The sequence below is a fragment of the Kogia breviceps genome, chromosome 3, assembly GCF_026419965.1.
Source record: "Kogia breviceps isolate mKogBre1 chromosome 3, mKogBre1 haplotype 1, whole genome shotgun sequence".
NCBI classification, from domain to species: domain Eukaryota; kingdom Metazoa; phylum Chordata; class Mammalia; order Artiodactyla; family Physeteridae; genus Kogia; species Kogia breviceps.
The window spans coordinates 151,906,109-151,924,252 of NC_081312.1; the positions used below are offsets into that span (position 1 = coordinate 151,906,109).

At 47.9% G+C, this 18,144-nt stretch overlaps 1 protein-coding gene across 1 annotated transcript in view; it reads left to right on the plus strand.

Annotated features, from left to right (window-relative positions):
* The window catches only part of LOC131752718 (sodium/nucleoside cotransporter 1-like), a 56,307-nt gene extending 38,181 nt beyond the window's left edge, over nucleotides 1-18,126 (plus strand). Inside the window, 7 exon segments of the mRNA XM_067029981.1 lie at nucleotides 942-1,022; nucleotides 2,904-2,984; nucleotides 5,595-5,720; nucleotides 12,497-12,618; nucleotides 13,682-13,855; nucleotides 13,975-14,126; nucleotides 18,046-18,126. Coding sequence (XP_066886082.1) covers nucleotides 942-1,022; nucleotides 2,904-2,984; nucleotides 5,595-5,720; nucleotides 12,497-12,618; nucleotides 13,682-13,855; nucleotides 13,975-14,092 — 702 coding nt within the window. The 3' untranslated portion in view covers nucleotides 14,093-14,126; nucleotides 18,046-18,126.
* The last annotated feature ends 18 nt before the right edge of the window (nucleotides 18,127-18,144 follow it).

Below are 18,144 nucleotides of genomic sequence, written 5' to 3' on the forward strand. Positions count from 1 at the left end.
TTTCCTGGACCAGGGCTCAAACCCATGTCCCCTGCATTGGCAGGCGGATTGTTAACCACTGCGCCACCAGGGAAGCCCTCTTTTTTCATTTAACAATGTATCTTGAAAATCATCCCCAAACTGCTCATAGTGAGCTTCCTCACTCTTGTTCCCTGACTTTGAGTGCACCACTGCACAGCCACACCACGGGTTATCAAACTAGTCCTCCACTGAGCGACATTTAAGTTGTTATTGTTATTATAAGTCAGACTGTAACAAGGAAGTGCAGGGCAGGGAGCGGGAGGCCCTGGGGAGAAGGAAATGGACATGAGGAAGCTTTGAAGGAGAAATTGAAGAGGCTTGGAGTAAGTGAAAAGCAGTCATAAGCCTGATAATAGGAAACAGGGTGACAGGAGGAAGTGCAGGTGGCAGGTCCACAATGAGTGTCATTTGGAGCTCACTGGCACGGAGTGGAAGTAGAACACTAGAAAGATGAGGGCCTCTGATTCAGGCCCGAAGCACAGGAGGGAGGTTAAGGCCAGCATCATGGGCCAAGGATTGAGCTCAGGGTGGAGGACAGACCCTGTGCTAGGAAGGTGCTGGGCCCTGAGCCACCTCCCAAAACCCTCACAACAACCTGAGAGGTAGTCACGTTCTCCCCATTTTACAGACAAAGAAGCAGGTGATAAAAAGTGGTGGACTCAAGTCCTGCTTCTCTACCACAGCCCAAGGGATGCCTGGGTGGATGGTTAATGTTTAGAGGGGAAAAGAGAGGACAGCTGCCTCCAGAGAGGCCCCATATGCTATTTCATGCACTGAATCCAGAGTTTCTTCCCTGACCCCATCGGGTCTCTGAGTGGAAAGCGCTTGGATGAAGTGGCTGTTTGGGGTCTCCGAGGCCCTGCGTGGTACCCTGCCACCTATCTGCCTCTAACCCCAGGGTCTGTGCTCTTTGCCGGCAGGTTTTGCCCATCATTGTTTTCTTCAGCTGCGCCATGTCAGTTCTCTACTACGTGAGCTTCATGCAGTGGGTGATCCTGAAGGTGAGTTCTCAAGGTCCCAGCCTGGGCCCTCCCAGAATCACAGGCTGACAGGAACCACACTCTCCCAGAATGCCTTGATCCCAAGCCCACACCCTCCCCAAATCCCCTGCTCTGAGGGCCTGGACCTTCTAGCATCCCCTGCTCCCCAGCCTCCTCTCAGAGTCTACTACCCACCAAACAACTTTTCACAGAGTCTCTTGTCATGCTACTAAGGAGAAATGGTACCAAAATCCAGTGGGGTCTTTGGGGGAGGGAAGTTAACAGAACTGGGGCTGCATTGAGGAGAAGTGTTAGGGGAAAAAATAATTTATACCAAAAAGATCTTGAGAGCAGTGGGTCACGTGGGCCAGACTTAGCTGATATAAATGTCAAATCCTGTGCTTATGTTCATAAAATCTGCTGCACAGAACCAGGGTGCAGGAGACAGCATTGGACAGCATTGGACAAGAGATTCTGAGGTTTTTAGCTGATTGAGCTCAGAATAAACCAGTATCATCAGGCAGCTGCCAGAAGTGCAGCCTGTGGTTATGTTAAGAGTACACAGTGCATGGCATAAGGGAGACAATTATCCCCAAATCTGGAGAATGTGTTCAACCGAGGGGCTATGACAAACTGAACTATCAGTGGGTTCAGTTTTAAAGGGCCTGAGAGCATACCTTCCATAGAATGGCTGAAGGAAGTAGGGATAAAGGGCCAAAAAAGAGAAGGCCAGGGTGAAGAAGGTTACGGGTAGGATTCTAAACACTTATAGAAGGTTAGGGAAAAGGCAGCCTGAGAGGTACCTGCAGTGGAGAGAAATTCCAGGGAAGCAAATTTCATGCTGATTAAAAGAAAGAACTTTTTTTTTTTTTTTTTTTTTTTTCCGGTACGCGGGCCTCTCACTGCTGTGGCCCCTCCCGTTGCGGAGCACAGGCTCCGGACGTGCAGGCCCAGCGGCCATGGCTCACGGGCCCAGCCGCTCCGTGGCACGTGGGATCTTCCCGGACCGGGACACGAACCCGCGTCCCCTGCATCGTCAGGCGGATTCTCAACCACTGCGCCACCAGGGAAGCCCCAAGAAAGAACTTTTTAATACAGCGTTTCCCAAAGTCTTTTTACAAAACTCTAGTTTCACAGCAAGTTAATAAATGCTACTAGGTAAAGGGATCCCATGGTCAAATTATTTATTCTATTTTATTTTTGGCCATGTCATATGATCCAACCAGGTATCAAACCCGTGCCCCCTGCAGTGGAAGTGCAAAGTCTTAACCACCGCACTGCTAGGGAAGTCCCTTGGTCAAATAATTTTATGAAGCTAAGCTAGACACCAGGCTAAACAAATTTAAACAAGTTTTGTGCAGGACTTCTCAGAGCCTTTAATAAACTGGTAAGTATTGGTCATCTCCAAGGTGTGTGTGTACAGCAATTCTCAAATATATATATATATTTTTTCTCTCTCTCTTTTTTTTTTTTTTTTTTTTTTTTGCGGTACGCAGGCCTCTTACTGTCTTGGCCTCTCCCATTGCGGAGCACAGGCTCGGACGCGCAGGCTCAGCGGCCACGGCTCACGGGCCCAGCCGCTCCACGGCATGTGGGATCCTCCCAGACCGGGGCATGAACCCGTGTCCCCTGCATCGGCAGGTGGACTCTCAAACACTGCGCCACCAGGGAAGCCCTCTCAAATATATTTGACCAGGAAATCCTCTTTTCATGGATGGTAAGCCCCCATCAATGGAGGTGTGGAAGGAGAAGATGAATGGACCTTTGGGGAAATGTAGGTGAGGGAGTTCTACCTGGGTTGGGAGTTGGAAGGAAGACTTTTAAGGTACTTCCACCCCTGACTCTCTCTGTCCCTGGGGCTTGCTGATACCAATCCACAAAAAGCACCTTGCTTCCTTTTAGATCTCCTGGCTGATGCAGGCCACCATGGGTCCCATGGCCACGGAGACCCTGAGTGTGGCTTGAAACATTTTTGTGAGCCGGGTCAGTAGTGCAGCCTCCTGCCTTCAAGGAGGGTGGGTGCCCTGGGTCCCTAGAGCTCTGATTCAGTCAGCAGAAGAGCCAATCAAACCTTCTCCCAGTGTCACTAAAGGCTGCTGCCCTAGGGATGCTCCATTTGGGGATATACTCCTTGCTTGGGTCGTGCCAAGGAGGATAGTATCTCCCTGGCACCTCCTACCACCCTAGGCCTAGGCTGTCTTCATCAGCTTAGAGAGTCACAAGTCCTACAGATGGGGTCCAGTGTTCTCCTTTTATACATGCAGAAACTGAGGCTCGGGGCTGGGAATGCCTTGCCAAGATCCTACAACATAAGCCAGGACTTAGAATCCAAGTCTTCTTCCTGGCCAGGCTTCCTTCCACGACTTCAGTTTGTCTTTTTTTCCCTCCCTCTTCCTGAAAATGTATTTTCCAATATAAGTGTGACTCTGAAGGGACTATCGGTCCTGAGTCCCTTTCAGAAGGCCGGACCCTCCTAGAGGTAAGACTCTGGTGACTGTTCCAGAATCCTGGCCCATCCGCCCAACATGTAAGTCACCAAAAAAACATACTTGCCAAAGTATGCCATATTTCACTGGGCAGTTTAGGAAACTTTGGAGAATATTTGCATTGCTTTTGCTATGATGCAAGTGTGTTGATTTCAAAGGTTTGTTCTTTTTTTTATTTTTATTTTTATTTTATTATTTTTTTTTGTTTGTTTTGTTTGGTTTTTTTTTTGTTTTTTTTTTTTTGTTCTTTTTTTTAAAAGCCAGTTAAGACAGATGTTCTCTCAGATAAATAGTCCAAAATCCCTTAGTTGTTCAAAATGAGGCAAAAGAGAAAAAGATATTTCAGTATCAGCATTTATTTTATATAAAATGCTATAAATGTAATCAATGGTTTCTGTTGAGAAAATACAAATCTTTGGTGAATGTGACAACGATAACCGGAAGAGCTCCAAAGGCGAATTAACTTTTGGGGGGACGGGGAGCCTTCAAGGATTAGTGGCATCATTTCAAGCTCAGTGTTGGCAGGCCTGGGCCCTATTCTCTTCTCTGGCCACAGTCTGTCCCCAGGGGATTGCCCCAGCCCCATGGCTTAAATACTTCCTCTCCCCTAAGTACCAGTCTGATATATATATAACTGCCCCCTTGACCCTCCACTTGAATATCCTTAGATAATTTACTAGGCAAGTCCAAACAAGCAGAACCCTCGATTCCCTCCCTGAACACACCTGCACATCTCCAAGACTTTCCCTTCTCAGTAAATGGCAACGTCTTCGATGAGGTTGTTAGACAAAAATCGAGGAGTCATCCTTCTTTCCTTTGCTTCCCTTGCTCCCAGCTGCATCCAGTCCATCAGCAAGTCCTGCCAGCTCTGTCCCACATCACATCCCAGATCTGCCCTGCTGCCCTTTTTCTTTTTTTTGCTGTGAGCCACACCTGTCTCTCACCTGGACACCACAGTCACCTCCTCTCTGTTCTCCCTGCCACCATGCTGCCCCTACCCATCCTTCACACACAGGCTGGAGTAGCCCTTTATTTATTTACTTTTAAAAATCATTTAATTATTTATTGATTTTTTTTGGCTGTGTGGCATGTGGGATCTTTTTTTAAAAAAATTTATTTACTTTTGGCTGCTTTGGGTCTTCATTGCTGTGCACGGCTTTCTCTAGTTGTGGTGAGCAGGGGCTACTCTTTGGTGCGGTGCATGAGCTTCTCATTGTGGTGGCTTCTCTTGTTGCAGAGCATGGGCTCTAGGCATGTGGGCTTCAGCAGTCGTGGCTCGCGGGCTCAGTAGTTGTGGCTCATGGGCTCTAGAGCACAGGCTCAGTAGTTGTGGCACACGGGCTTAGTTCCTCCGCGGCATGTGGGATCTTCCTGGACCAGGGCTTGAACCCATGTCCCCTGCATTGGCAGGTGGATGCTTAACCACTGCGCCACCAGAGAAACCCGGCATGTGAGATCTTAATTTCCCAGCTAGGGATCGAACCTGCACTCCTGCATTGGAACTGCAGAGTCTTAACCACTGGACAGACAGAGAAGTCCCCTGGAGTGGCGCTTTAAAAACCCAAGTCAGATCATGCCTCTGCCTGCTGAGGTCCACTGCTTACCCTGCCTTGTCCATCTGCCTTCCACCTCCCCGATCTCTGTCCCTATTCCATAGCACAGTCTGGAACATAGTATGTACTATAATTATTTATTGAATGAATAAACGAATGGCTCCAGGCTTCCCCATGTGCCCTGAACTAAACACGCCATCAAATGCCCCAGTTCCTTTCTTTCTGGCAACTCCCATGGCTTCATTAAACATTCAGGCTTGGAGTAGTGTGAGGGGCTTAGCTGGGTGCCTGGACATGGGAGGCATTTGACACAGAAAAGCATTATCAGGCCCAAAGGAAGGGCTGGGGGTCCTTCCACAGAGCTGGGCTGATGCTGAGGTTCAGAGAGGCTCAGCCGAGTACAGACTCTGGTCCTCACCCCACCCTGCTGTCTCTTCCCCTGGGGTTCCCCAGCCTTCACTGTGACCTGCTCACTCCCAGGTGGAGGGGGTACGCCCCAAGTGCCTGTGCTAGCCTGACCAGCTCTGCCTATTGGACATCTTTCCCGTTTGCAGACTGAGTCTCCTCTACTGATCTGGCCCTACTTGGCAGACATGACACTCTCTGAAATCCACGTTGTCATGACCAGAGGCTGTGCCACCATTGCCGGCAGCCTGCTGGATGCCTACATCTCCTTTGGGGTATGTAGAGCCCTCCTGCTTGCTGAAAACCAAGAACCCGAAACCCACCTTTGTGGGAGCCCCACACAGCTCCTGGCCAGAGCGACCTGAGGTCTTCTCTCGTGGGCTACGTCCTAAACCAGGGCCGCTGTGATGGTGGGAGGAGAAGCTTCACCTGAGTGAGGCAGGCCAGGTGGGCTGGACCATTTGGGCTTCCCACGTGGCCAGTGGGAGCAAAGGTTTCCAGTGTTCTGCTTACTGAGGCAAAGTGCTATAAGTGTTTTAATATCCCCATTTCAAGGATGAGGAAATTGAGAGTAAGTGAGAGACCCAAAGCCAGGATTTGAGCCCAGATCTGTCTGACTCCAAAACTCAGACACACAGTCCCCCACCTAGGCCATCCCTGGAGATTTGTCCTACAATTCCCACACCCCATCTTCCCACCGCCTCTCCTTTACACCCTCTCTGGGCACAAGCCCCTCCTCTACTCATAAATTATTACTTGGGCAGCTTTCTGAGCACAGTACATTTCTAAATCAAATTCCAGTGGTATGAATCAGGCCCTTAAACCAATCACAACACTAGTGCATGGCAAGCAGAGATTAATCTTCAAAGTGTCCCCTCCCAAGTGCCTGGTAATAATGCATTACATTTGTGTAAAACACTGGACTTGTTTGTGTTTTCACATGCAAGTCTTTCAAGGTCTTATTTTTTTTCCCTTAAATATCAAAGAAATTCTTGCTTCTTACAGAAGTGAATAAAGTAAAAAACAAAACAAAACACTTCACTCCCACTTCTCATGGATAACTGCTCTTACTAGATGAGAACGGCAGTGCTCAAAGTGTCCCCAGTGGGCCAGCAGAGACAGCTTCACCTGGGAACTTATTAGAAATACAAATTCTTGGGCCCCTCTGTAGATCTGCTGAATCAGGAATGCTGGGGATGGGGCCCAGTGTCCTGTATTGTAACAAGCCTTCCAGGTGATTCAGATACTCGCTCAATTTGGGAACCACTGACAAAATATGTCATTCCAGATATTTCTGTGTAAAAAGTCATTTAAGTACATATAACTGAATATACATATACTTGCTTTTTTTTTCTTTTTCTTTTTTTTACTAAAGATGAGGTAATTCTATTCACACTTTTCTGCAACTTGCCTTTTTCTTATAAAATTCTGAGCATGACATGAAATCCGAAAGTGTAAAGGAAAAAGTTGACAGGGCTTCCCTGGTGGCGCAGTGGTTGAGAGTCCCCCTGCCGATGCAGGGGACACGGGTTTGTGCCCCAGTCTGGGAAGATCCCACATGCCGCGGAGCAGCTGAGCCCGTGAGCCATGGCCGCTGAGCCTATGTGTCCGGAGCCTGTGCTCTGCGACGAGAGGGGCCACAACAGTGAGAGGCCCGCGTACCGAAAAAAAAAAAAAAAAAGTTGACAGAGCTAACTAATAAAAATGAAAAACCTCTGAAAGGTAAAAAGTCACAATTTTTTAAAAGTTTAATGATTGATCAAGAAAGAAAAGTTCATAAATGATAAACAGATATTCAAGCTCACTGATAAATTAAAACAATAATAACTTATGTTTCTTTTCAAGGATATGCAAAATTTTACATGCCTCTAAACGGCAAGGCTGCGGGACATTCATATACTCCTTTTTTTTTTTTTTTTTTTTTTGGCTGCGTTGGGTCTTTGTAACTGTGTGCAGGCTTTTCTCTGGTTGCGGCGAGCGGGGGCTACTCTTCATTGCAGTGTGCGGGCTTCTCATTGCAGTGGCTTCTCTTGTTGCAGAGCACAGGCTCTAGGCACGCGGGCATCAGTAGTTGTGGCACTCGGGATCAGTAGTTGTGGCTCGTGGGCTCTAGAGTGCAGGCTCAGTAGCTGTGGCGCACGGGCTTAGTTGTTCCACGGCATGTGGGATCTTCCCAGACCAGGGCTCGAACCCGTGCCCCCTGCATTGGCAGGCAGATTCTTAACCACTGCGCCACCAGGGAAGCCCCATATACTCTTTATGGGAGTGTAATTTGCTCTAACCTTTTTGGAAAATACGTATCAGTCAATTTAAAAATACTCCTCTTTGGGCTTCCCTGGTGGCACAGTCGTTGAGAGTTCGCCTGCTGATGCAGGGGACATGGGTTCGTGCCCTGGTCCAGGAAGATCCCACATCCCTAGCCACAGAACGGCTAGGCCTGTGAGCCATGGCCACTGAGGCTGCATGTCCAGAGCCTGTGCTCTGCAATGGAAGAGGCCACAACAGTGAAAGGCCCGCATACTGAAAAAAAAAAAAATAGTCCTCTTTGATCCAGTTAGGAATATTATGATACAGAAATATTTTCACAAGTGGTCAAAAGATGCAAAATTCCAACATTATTTGTAACAGCAAACAACCCAAGAAACATAAATGTAGATCAGTAAGGGAATGAGCTGGGTAAGTTCATCCGTGCAATGCACGGTCACTCAGCCCCTAGGGTGAGGTGGGCCTCCGTGCGCTGGTTTGGAGAAGGGCAGCCTGCCTCTCCCAGGGCCCAGGCTCTCCTGTTGCTGTGTGTGAATGGGTCGGGGGATGAAAGAATGACCAGCACTGGTCTCAGATTCCACCTTTCTTTCTCATCTTTGTCCTTGAGAATATATCCAAGGGGATGAGGTAACCTGCCCCTCAGTCATTCCTTCCCTCAGCACACCTGGGCCACACCAGGAGGCTCAGCTCCGAATACCCACAGAGCTGTCTGGGCAGGATGGCTGCTGCCTCGTGACTTTTCAAGAAGGCCCCTTGCACTCTGAGGCTTTGTCTTCTCCGCCCGGCACCCTCCACCTAGAATTTTAGAGGTCATCCGGGTTGCACCTTTTCTCACCAAGGCCTAGGAAGGGCCCATCAGAGATGATGCATGCCACCCCCCTCCCCCATACCTCACCACCAGTTGATTTAGGAAGGAATTTGATATTTCAAAAATGAAAACTTGAAACTTTGTTCCTGAAACTTTTTTCATGGTGGTGTATTGGGGGAGGGGTTGCCCTGCTATCTTTGGGACTTAGAGCCTTTAAACGTCTTAACTTTGCTTTGGGTCCCACAAGCCAGTTAAAAGAATGGTATTCTTTCTATCACATAAGCGTTGTTGCCATTACTTAAGACTAAAGTACTGGAAGAACTCTCTCCCTTTTCCACAATCCCCTTACAGCTCAGCCTCCTTTCTTTCCCTGTCTCAGGGCAGAGTCCAGGCCCAGCCCCAGGCAGGCGGGCCTTCCCACTGAAGAGACCTGGTACCCACTTCCTTTGAGCTCTACAGAATGTGCAGAGGCCACCAGGATCAGCCAAGTGGCCGCGGGTCTCCATCCACAGTCTCTGGTACGGAAGCCCCAGGCTAGTCCACCTTACTTCCCTCCTCCCCTCCGGCCTCTGGATCTGCCCCCAGGCTGGTCTCAGAGAAGCTCTCTTCTGCCACCGCCTGGCTCTTAGCTGCCACTACAGCAGCCCCCAGGCTTCCTCCCACAGCCCTGCCTTCCCAACCTCTCCCCTCTCTCCTTTCACACCCTCTTCCAGGCAGTTCTTCACTGTATCTTGGGCTCTGCCCTTAGCCCCTGAATTCCAAAGAGAATCCCCCCTTTCTCTCTCCTCCTTTCTCTTTGATGCTCAGCTTCTGGCTGCCTCTTCCCTGCACCCCTCCTATTGCTAAAATCTGGATATTTCTAGACCTGTGCTATCCAACACAGCAGCCACTAGCCACACATGGCTATTAAGCCTTTGAAATGTGGTCGGTCTGAAATGAGATCTGCCGTGAGACTTAGCATGGAAAAATCAATTAATATATTTTATTGATAAGTTTTACATTGATTACAGGGGTAGAAAGATAATATGTTAGGTATATTGGGTTAAATTAAATACATTAATGAAATTAATTTCATCTGTTTCTTTTTACTTTTTTAATTGGCTTCCAGAAAACTTAAATCACAGTTGTGCTATATTTGTATCAGATGACACTGGTCTAGACCTTCTCCCTGGTCTGAGGTCCCAAGTGTCACTTGACTGAATCCTTTCACTGTGACCTCCACATACATGTCCCTTTTCAGTGTGTTTCCCAAAAACTCTAAGGTAGGCACGAGCTCTCTCTGCTAAAACCCCAGAACCTGGTCTCCCTACCCACCCCTTTGGTTCAGGATCATTGTGAGAAGAGATCCAGATGTGTGCCTTGGGCTGTGAACACAGGATGGGTTGAGGGGATGGCCACTGATGTTTCTCAATCAACTGTGCAGGAGTGGGAGCCCCTGGGACAGGCTCTGGGAGGCCCAAGCAGGGCCAAGTAAGAGTCAACCACATGCTTAGTTTTTACATCTGTAAAATGGGTGGAATTACTGCCCACCTCACAGCAGTCTAAGAATTAAATGCCATAATAAACAGAAAACAAGGGACTTCCCTGGTGGTCCACTTGTTACAACTTTGCCTTCCAATGCAGGGGGTGTGAGTTCGATCCCTGGTCCGGGAGCTAGGATCCCACATGCCTCAGGGCCAAAAAACCAAAACATAAAACAGAAGCAATATTGTAACAAATTCAATAAAGACTTTAAAAATGGTCCACATCAAAAAAAAATCTTAAAAACAAAAAACAAAAAACCACCTGACATGGTGTTGAAAAAGTGGTCATTCTTTCTCTGACATATTAGGGTCAGAAGTCCAGCCTTCTAAAACTGGCCCATTTTATGCTTTGGAGTGTCTGGATTTCCTTCCTTTCTCATTAAAGACCTTTTTGAAAGTTCAAATGGATGGCTCCTACCCTCTATCCCTCTTCACATGGGACACCTTTGGGTAGAGGAAGGAGGGCCTTGGGCAGGAGTGGGCCCTGTCATGCTGGGACAGAAGGCATTCCTGACCTGGTGTCTGGAGGCAGCTCTGGGGAATGTCATGGCCCTGAGGCATACTGGCAGCAGGGAGACCATGTGTGGGCTGACCCAGTGCCCCCGGGAGCCCTGCCAGTGCAGGACTCAGCCCTTTCCAAGATGAGCAGGAAATGACTGCCTGGGGCATTTGCGGCAGTGGCCACGACTGGCCCATTCAAAGGGCAGTGTCCAAGAATGTGCAGGCTGTGCTCCCCACTGAGACTTGAGCTGACAAACCAGATGTAGCCTCCAAGCTGGAGGAAGGGGGAGTGTCCTGGCTGGTGGCGGAAAAATCCCAAGATTCCAGATGTGGTATTGTGCCCACTGGAGCTGGGCAGCTGAGGAGGAGGCCAGCAAAGTCCCAAAGCTTGGCCTGGAAAGTCCAGAGAGGACACCTGCCTGAGGCTGACTATTTCCATGAGGAGCAAGGACTGCACACCCAGTGGCTGTGATAGGGGCACGTGGGAGGTGGGTGCTGGAGCTGGTACACATCTTAAGGGGTTTCTGCTTACCGCTGAAAGGAAACAAAGGGGCTTTAAGAGAAGAAGGAGGAGGAGGATATTACAAGGGTTTCAGAGCCTCAGAGGGTCTCTGAGGCCTGGTTCCTCATCAGTAGTTCCTGGTACTTCCATGGGCTTCTTTGGCCCTCTGCTTTATTCGCCTGAACATGTAGCTTAAACTTACCTCCCCTCCTTTTGTTCCTTTTTATTTAAATTTTTAAAACTGCAGTTGATTTATCACAAACTTTAAGAAGAAGTCTATTTTACTTTTCTGCTTATTAAAAACAGCATATATCATGTGGACATTTAGAAATATACAGAAAAGCTGAAAGAAAAGAAAATTACTCTGGCCCCACTAGCCAGGGACAGACAATTGGTTGACATTTCGGTGTATTTCTTTCTGATCTTCTTTTTATGCATAGTTGTGGAGTTTGTTTTTTTCCCTATCATTGTGGTTATGCACTATATGCAAGTATGCGGGCATTTCTCCACATTATTGTGAAATCTTGGTAACCATTGTTTTTGATGGCAGCTTGACAATGCATAGCCATCCCCCCATTGTCAGATGTTTGGGTTGGTTCTAATTCTCCCATTTGGTAAATAACACAGTGGTGAAAAAGTGTTCCATCTCTGCGAAGAGAACAGGGAAGCAAAGGGTTTGGGACCACAGTGAAGATGAAAATTCAGGAAGGGAGAATTCCAGGGGTCTGGTAGCTCCATCATCTTGCTGTGAGGGCTTCTATAGCCTGGCTCCAGGAGACCGACCCAGGGTCAAAGGGTGGGTGTTGTATGTTGTAGGGGCAGATTTCCTTAGAAACAGCTCTCTGACCACAGGAGTAGATGTGATGGGCTGCCTTGAGGTGGTGAGTTCCCTGCCACAGTAAGTGACAGTAAGGATCCTCTAGAGGGAAGACTTTCCTTTACTACAAGGTCAAATTAGGTCACATCCTGGATCCATTTCAACTCTCAAGTTCTGTGAGCTTTGTCTGAAACCATCACAAACCCCTCAGCCAATGATGAACCAGCCCTCAGATCAGTGGTCAAAGAGAGATAGCCGAGAAGGGGAGGAAAAACCTTGAACTTGGAGCCAAAAGACACAACGGGTCTAATTCCTTCCTTTCCTTTATTTTGGGCAAGTCATATTTAACCCTTTGGGGCCTCAGTTTCCTTGTCTGTCAAGTGGGATAACAGTACTTGCCCTGCCTAACTTCCTGAAGTCCTGGGGGAGGTGTGGGAATAGAAGTTTCTGTGCATACAGCCTGTGACCCTCTACACACAAAATGTATTACTATTATCAGTGACAGTGACAGCAGTACCGATGATGGTGATATACCAGCGGGGTAGAGTACCATGTCCCCCTGCTGCCCTGGGCCACACTTCTTGGCCTTCACATTTCCTGACATCTCTCTATAACCCTCATTCTCACTCTTGCAGATCGATGCTGCCTCCTTAATAATTGCTGCCTCTGTGATGGCTGCCCCTTGTGCCTTAGCCCTCTACCCGGAGGTGGAGGAGTACAAGTTCAGGGGTGAGGAAGGAGTGAAACTGACCTACAGGTAAGCACAGCAGGAGGGTCTGCAGAGAGGGGAGTGGGGTGGGAGGGGCGGAGACAGGAGCAGAGGTAGAGGCAGCAGCAGGTCCTATTTTCTCTGCCCATCTCTGTCTTTCACCAAGCCCAGGCCACCTCCCCTCTCTCAGTGCCCTGGTCACAGCTTCACCTATGAAGATATAGACTCCAGTTCTCGCATCTTATTTTCCAGTCTCTGACCAGCAGGAAACATGGACTAGTCAAGGCATGGGCAAGTGACCTGGTTCTTGGGGATGTGCCTGGTGTGTGGTGTGTGTGTGTGTGTGTGTGTGTGTGTGTGTGTGTGTTGAGGAGGGTCGTGAAAAGGTTCCACACCACTTTCTCTACATGCCTTGAGGTCTGATCCTCAGTGTCAATCGCATTGACACGTTGAGCACTGTCCTTGATTTCACTCACCTCCTAACATCTCTTTATCATAGTCTTAGCAACGTTTGTGTAACATTTAATTCTTAAAAAGTGTTGAAAGACATGACTTTTGACAAATGTGCTTGTGGATACAACAGGCATCCCCAACTGCACAACTTCCTGAAGGTCTAGAACAGCACTGCCCTAGGGAAATATGAGTCACATCTATAATTAAAATTTTCTAGTAGTCATCTTTTAAAAAGTAAAAAGAAGGTGATTTTAATAAAATGTTTGATTTAACTAAAGATATCCAAAGTATTGTCATTTTAACATGTAATCAATATAAAAAATTATTAATAAGGTATTTCATATTCTTTGTTTTGGACTCAATCTCTGAAATCTGGTGTGTATATTTGCAACACATTTCAATTCAGATCAGCCTCCTTTCAGGTGCACAAAAGTCTCACGTGGCTAGTGGTTTCTGTCTTGGACAGCATCTGTGCTAGGAGCCTGGGTCTTATCCTAGTGCTTGGGTCAGCCTCTTTCTCTCTCTGGTCTCAGAGGGAAAACAAGGACCGCTGGCTCTGAAATGCTCTGTCCAAGGTTCCTCTTTGAGCCTGTAGGCTGGGGAGCCCTGCTGTTTGTGGAGATAGGCAAATAATAATGGCTCCTTATCCCATCAACAGAGATGCTCAAAACCTCTTAGAAGTAGCTAGCAGTGGGACCGCCATGTCTGTGAGGGTCGTGACCAACATCGCAGCCAACCTGATTGCTTTCCTGGCTGTGCTGGCCTTCATCAATGCTGCCCTTTCCTGGCTGGGAGACATGATGGACGTCCAGGGGCTCAGCTTCCAGATACAGTTCCGGCCACCCATGCAGCCTGTGGAGGGGGTGGTCCTGGTTGGTGGGTGATGGGGGGTGGACACCCACAAGCCCAGGCCAACCCCAGTCCCGGCCACTCCTTTTGCCTCATGCCTAGGCTCATCCGCTCCTACATCCTGCAGTCAGTGGCCTCCCTGATGGGCGTGGCCTGGGAGGGCTGCCCGGTGGTGGCTGAGCTGCTGGGAATGAAGCTGTTTCTGAACGATGGGCGCTGAGGAGTGGGCCAGTTCCAGGAAGCAGTGGATCTCTGTGAGTGTCCCTGTCCCCTCCCTGGGACAGGGTGTGATGCAGCGGCTCCCCTGTGGGCCCGGCTGAGACAAACTGAGGGGCTGCTCAACCTCCCACATCCCGTTGCCCTGGGCAACAAGACAGCTTCAGAGGCCATCTTTCTCAAGGCCTCTTAGGAGGCTGAGGTTGAGAAAGAGCCCCGTTGGAGGTATCTGAGCTCCAGCTGTAGACAGGCCACCATCTTGTGCGGCCCTGGGCCAGCCGCTGCACCTTGCCTCTTCTGTTGGAAAACAAGTGTAGAACCTGCCACGCCTACCCGGAAGGAATGGATGGGAGCATCTAATGAGCTAAGAGAGTAAAACAGGGAGACCTCACCACCACATTCATCTTCAATATATTGGATTCAGGGCTTCCCTGGTGGCGCAGTGGTTGAGAATCCGCCTGCCGATGCAGGAGACACGGGTTCGTGCCCCGGTCCGGGAAGATCCCACATGCCGCGGAGCGACTAAGCCCGTGAGCCATGGCCGCTAGGCCTGCGCGTCCGGAGCCTGTGCTCCGCAACGGGAGAGGCCACAACAGTGAGAGGCCCGCATACCACAAAAAAAAAAAAAATATATTGGATTCAGTTCAGGGGTTGGTTTCTTCTGTTAAGACTTATCTATCTATCTATCTATCTATTTAGTTAGTTAGTTAGTTGCAGCACGCGGGATCTTCGTTGCCCTGTGTGGGATCTTCATTGCAGCATGCGGGATCTTTTTCTTTAGTTGCGGCATGTGGGATCTTTTAGTTGCGGCATGCAAATTAGCATGCAAAGTCTTAGTTGAGGCATGTGGGATCTAGTTCCCCGACCAGGGATCAAACCAGGCCCCCTGCATTGAGAGTGCAGAGTCTTAGCCACTGGACCACCAGGGAAGTCCCTGTTAAGACATTAAAAAAAAAGAAAAAAACTATAAAAGCTTTCTAAAATGAAACTTTCTAAAAGAATAACAGCTGTATGTAACATGATTGAGAATGACAAAATTATCCATCACCTTATCATCCCAAAATTACAGCTATTATAATATATAATATAATTACAATTAATTATATTATAATAAATATAATATATAATTCCATTATTTGGCTATTATATACAATGCTGAAATGAATAGTTTTTTGCACAGAACTTCTCCCTCCTCTCCGAGCATTTCCTCAGGAGCTTTCCCAGATGTGGGATGACTGAATCACATGGCACGGATCCTCTTGTGGTTGCTGCCAGTATCTTTCCCAAGGGGTTGTAACAACTGAAACCGCCCCAGCTGTGCCTGTGAGCATTGATTTCACCACACACTGAACAGGGCTGAGTAGCCTCTTAAAAAATAAAAGTTTTGATACGTTAAGGGGCAAATAATAGTTCATTGTTTTCATTTGTTACTGGGTTACTAGGAACTTTTAACATAAAATTTTTTTCTTGCTTTTTAAATTATTTTTTTAATTGTAAAGGAATGTACTCTTTATTAAAAAAAAAAAAGTTTGTATGGAGTAAAAAGCCCAGGTTTCCCCTCACTCCTCATTTTCAGCTCCAGTATTACTCCCTTCTCTAGAGATAGTGGGTGGTATGTGCCTTCAGGATCTTTTTAAATGAACTTCATTCCTTCAGCAAGTATTTGTTGAGACCTCTGAAGTGCCAGGCCCTCTGCTGGGTACCAGGGATAAAAAGGGGAATTCGACAGACATGGTCCCTGGTGACATGGAACTTACACCTAGTGAAAGACACGAGCAAAACGCAAGAAAGCAAAGGAATACAAAATTTTAAAACCACAATTAGTGGTAGGTTCTATGGTGGAAACAATAAGAGGAAACGGGGAGGGGGGTCTTCCTTGACTGGGCTGGTCAGAAAAGGCCACCCTGAGATGTGGTTATTAGGCCAAGACTTGCAGGGAGGAGGAGGGGCCAGGAGAAATTGGGAAGAGCATTCCAGGCAAAGAAAGAGGCACATGCAAAGGCCTTGTGGTTGAAAAGCACTTGTTCGGAGAACTGAGAGGAGAGCAGTGAGGTTAGAACAGGTGGTAATTGTAAACGAGAGTGACACAGGCCCAGGAGCAGTAGGAAGTTACTGAAGATTTGACTTTTGACATTTTAAGATTACTTGGGTGGCTTGGGAGGGTGATTGTAGGTGAGTAAGCAGAATGCAGGTACCTTAATATTTTTTCATCAATTTGTATAAACTCTGTATGTTATAAAGATATTAACCCTTTTCTGTTACATTTTCTACATATATTTTTCCTAGTCTTTTTTTCTCCCCTTCATTCTGTATTCAGGGATTTTTTTAAACACAAAATTTACACCAAATCTTTGCATTTCTTCTATAATATCTAAATTTTAAAAGTTATCTCCATTCCAAAAATCTGGCAAGGGTTAAATTCCTGAAACAATAAGGCGAAGTAGTTAAAATCATGTGCTTTGGAGTCAGACAAAACTGAGTTCAAATTCTGACACAGCTGCATTTTTGCTGTGTGAACTTCTTCAGTCACTTCTGTGAGCCTCAGTTTGCTCCTCTCCAAAATGAGAGTAATAATATTATTTTGTAACAATAATAATTATTCTATATTTCTTATTATTTGATGTTTAAAATATTAATATTTATCTGCTTCAGTGATTTAGAATTAATTTTTTATATGGTGTGAGGTATGGGTCTAAGCCCATCTTTTTTTCCAAATTGTTCCATTTTGGTTCTTAACACTTCTAAGAAATTACACAACCGTTCAGAGCAAAAGGGAAGGAGAATTACCTTGCTTAAATACCTCCCCTGTGCCTGGTACTTCCTGTATATTAGATGATCTTTATGACAGTTCTTTCCAGGCAGCTACTATTATTCCCACATTCCTGATGGAGAAACTAAAACTTAGGAGGCTATCGACTTGCTCAACCTGAGATAAGCCGTGACAAGCCTGGAACCCAAGCCGACTGGGCTCCAAATCCCTCCCTCTCTTCACTGGGCCACCATCCTGTTCTTTGGGCATGACAGCACCTCAGAGGACCTCAGCCTGTGCGCATTCTCCACAAACAAAGGTGCAGGGCTGCAGCATGTCGGGAAGGGCCGTTCGCCCACTGCTCCTGGGTACAGAGCTTAGTAGGGCCAAAGTGAGAGGACTGGGCCAGCCTGAATCATACCCAGAAAGGCTGGTAATTAAGGAGATTCAAGGGCAGATGAGGAGGGGGCTCTGTTTGTGAGGTAGGCGTGCATGGCTGGGAAGGGGCAGCACCGAGCGCTTCAAAGGTCAAAGGCACATAGGCAGTGGGTGAAGTTAAGCCCAGGGTACAGGGTGGTTTGAGCAAACTCCCATCCCATCTGAGGGAAGACCCTCCCCGCTCATCTTCTGTCTTCTCAAGTCAGAGCAGAAATACGACATTTGCCCTCTGTGGATTTGCCAACTTCAGCTCCATTGGGATCATGCTGGGAGGCCTGAGTGAGTCCTATAGGGGCCTCTCGGCATCCTGGAGAGTCGGGGACAGACACTAGTCCTGGCTCTGAGACACTTCTTGGGGATCTGTAGGTCTCAGTTCTCCCATTAGTCTAAGGCAGAGCCTGAACAAGGCGGCCGTGGAGCTTCCTCCCAGCCCTGGCATTTCATGATTTCTCTGCTGCTGGGGTAGCCCAGGAGGTTAGCACCTTGGCCTTGTAGGCCAAGCCTGGCTCAGGGCTTTGGGGAGGGTCGGGAGGTGTGGTGGTGACCTGCCCCCTGAGGCTTTAGTTCCCGTACCCACAAGGGACAGGCAGGCCTGGTGGGGCCTAGGGAAGAAGGCTCTGCACAGCTCTCAGCTCTTTACAAAAAACATATCCACCCCCTGCAGTTCCCTGCCTGGTGGTATAACCATCCCGTTTTGCTAAGTCTTGCAAAAGTGAATGATGGCCCAAGTCACTCAGCTAATAAGTGGCTGAACCTGTGTTTAATTCCAGGTCTGCCTGACTCCAAACTCACATTCTTTTCCTACACTTGCCACTGATGGCATGTGGGGAGGTGTGGAGTGCTACCTAGGGCCCCGAGTCAGGCCAAGG